The sequence below is a fragment of the Apteryx rowi genome, unplaced genomic scaffold, assembly GCF_003343035.1.
Source record: "Apteryx rowi isolate R43461 unplaced genomic scaffold, aptRow1 scaffold_354, whole genome shotgun sequence".
Taxonomy (NCBI): Eukaryota; Metazoa; Chordata; class Aves; order Apterygiformes; family Apterygidae; genus Apteryx; species Apteryx rowi.
This window is the reverse complement of record NW_020450019.1, coordinates 810,077-811,234: the sequence shown is the minus strand read 5'-3', so window position 1 is coordinate 811,234 and position 1,158 is coordinate 810,077. Positions and strand designations below refer to the sequence as shown.

Sequence of the window (1,158 nt, the reverse complement as noted above, 5' to 3'; positions counted from 1 at the left end):
GCCGGGCCGCCGCGCTGGCCCCGCAGGGCGCAGACCTCCCGCGCCGTGCTGCACCGCGCTGTGCCGTGCCGTGCCGTGCCGTGCTGCACCGCGCCGTGCTGTGCCGTGCTGCACCGTGCCACGGTGGCACCGTCGCCTGCGTCCGCGGGTGCCCGCCGTGCCAGCCGCCTGCACTCGGTGCCGGCCGCCCACGCGGCTCCATCCCGACACTCTTGTYGTTTTGGCCCAAAAATGGGCAGACGATTTCCGGCAGCGGGTGCAGGCGCAGGCGTCGGCACTGCCGGGTCACGGTACCGGGTGCGCGTGGGCCCCTCATCCCGTCCRTCCCGTCCATCCCGTCCCATCCCGCAGGGCCGGCGGCACCCGTAACGCACGCGAGCGCGGCACCTCGCTGGCTGCCAACAGGCTCAGCCGCGCCAGCGTCCGCTGCCCGCGGGGCCCCTCCGGCCCCTGCCCGGGCACCGGTTTAATCATTCACCCCGCTGGCAGCCCCGCGCCCCCGCCTCCCGCGGGCCCCACGGCGTGGCGAGCTCGGGGTCCAAGTCCACGGCCGCGCAAGGGCCGCTGCTGCCCGCGCTCTGCCCGCGCTGCCGCTGCGCTGGGGACGCCGCAGCCCCGGCCCGGCACGATGGCCCTGAAACCGGCCCGGCCTGGCCCGGCCGGGGTAACCACGAGCGCCAGGCCACAGCGCCGGGGGTGCCCTGGCCACTCAGAGTGGACGGGGGACGCGGCGGAGGGGCACATTCCCGCTGCCGACCCGCCAGCCCCTCACCGTGGCCTCAGGCCGCCCCAATGCCGGCCCTGGCCCCACAGCTTGGCATCCCCGGCTGCGACGGCGGGGGGGGGGCACGGGGTGTCCTGTGTTTGGGACAAACAGGGGACCAGGGCCATGGGGCTATAGGGCAGGGGACCAGGGCCACCATGGCTGTGGGGCAGGGGTCCAGGCCATCAGAGCTATGGGGCAGGGCACCAGGCCGTGGGGTTATCAGGTTTGTGATGGCCCAGGGGCCACCAGGGCAATGGGGCAGGGGACCAGGGCTACTAGGACTGTGGGGCAGGGGAGCAGGGCCACCACGGTTATGGGGCAGGGGACCAGGGCTATTAGGACTATGGGGCAGGGGAGCAGGGCCACCACGGTTATGGGGCAGGGGACCAGGG

The 1,158-nt window shown here is 74.6% G+C and overlaps 1 protein-coding gene across 1 annotated transcript in view; it reads right to left on the bottom strand.

The window, feature by feature from the left end:
- Positions 1 to 474, bottom strand: part of GRB7 (growth factor receptor bound protein 7) — an 8,596-nt gene extending 8,122 nt beyond the window's left edge. Inside the window, exon 1 of the mRNA XM_026072942.1 lies at positions 388 to 474. Within this exon, the coding sequence (XP_025928727.1) occupies positions 388 to 474 (87 nt within the window). The remainder of the gene's footprint in view (positions 1 to 387) is intronic.
- Positions 475 to 1,158: the final 684 nt, after the last annotated feature.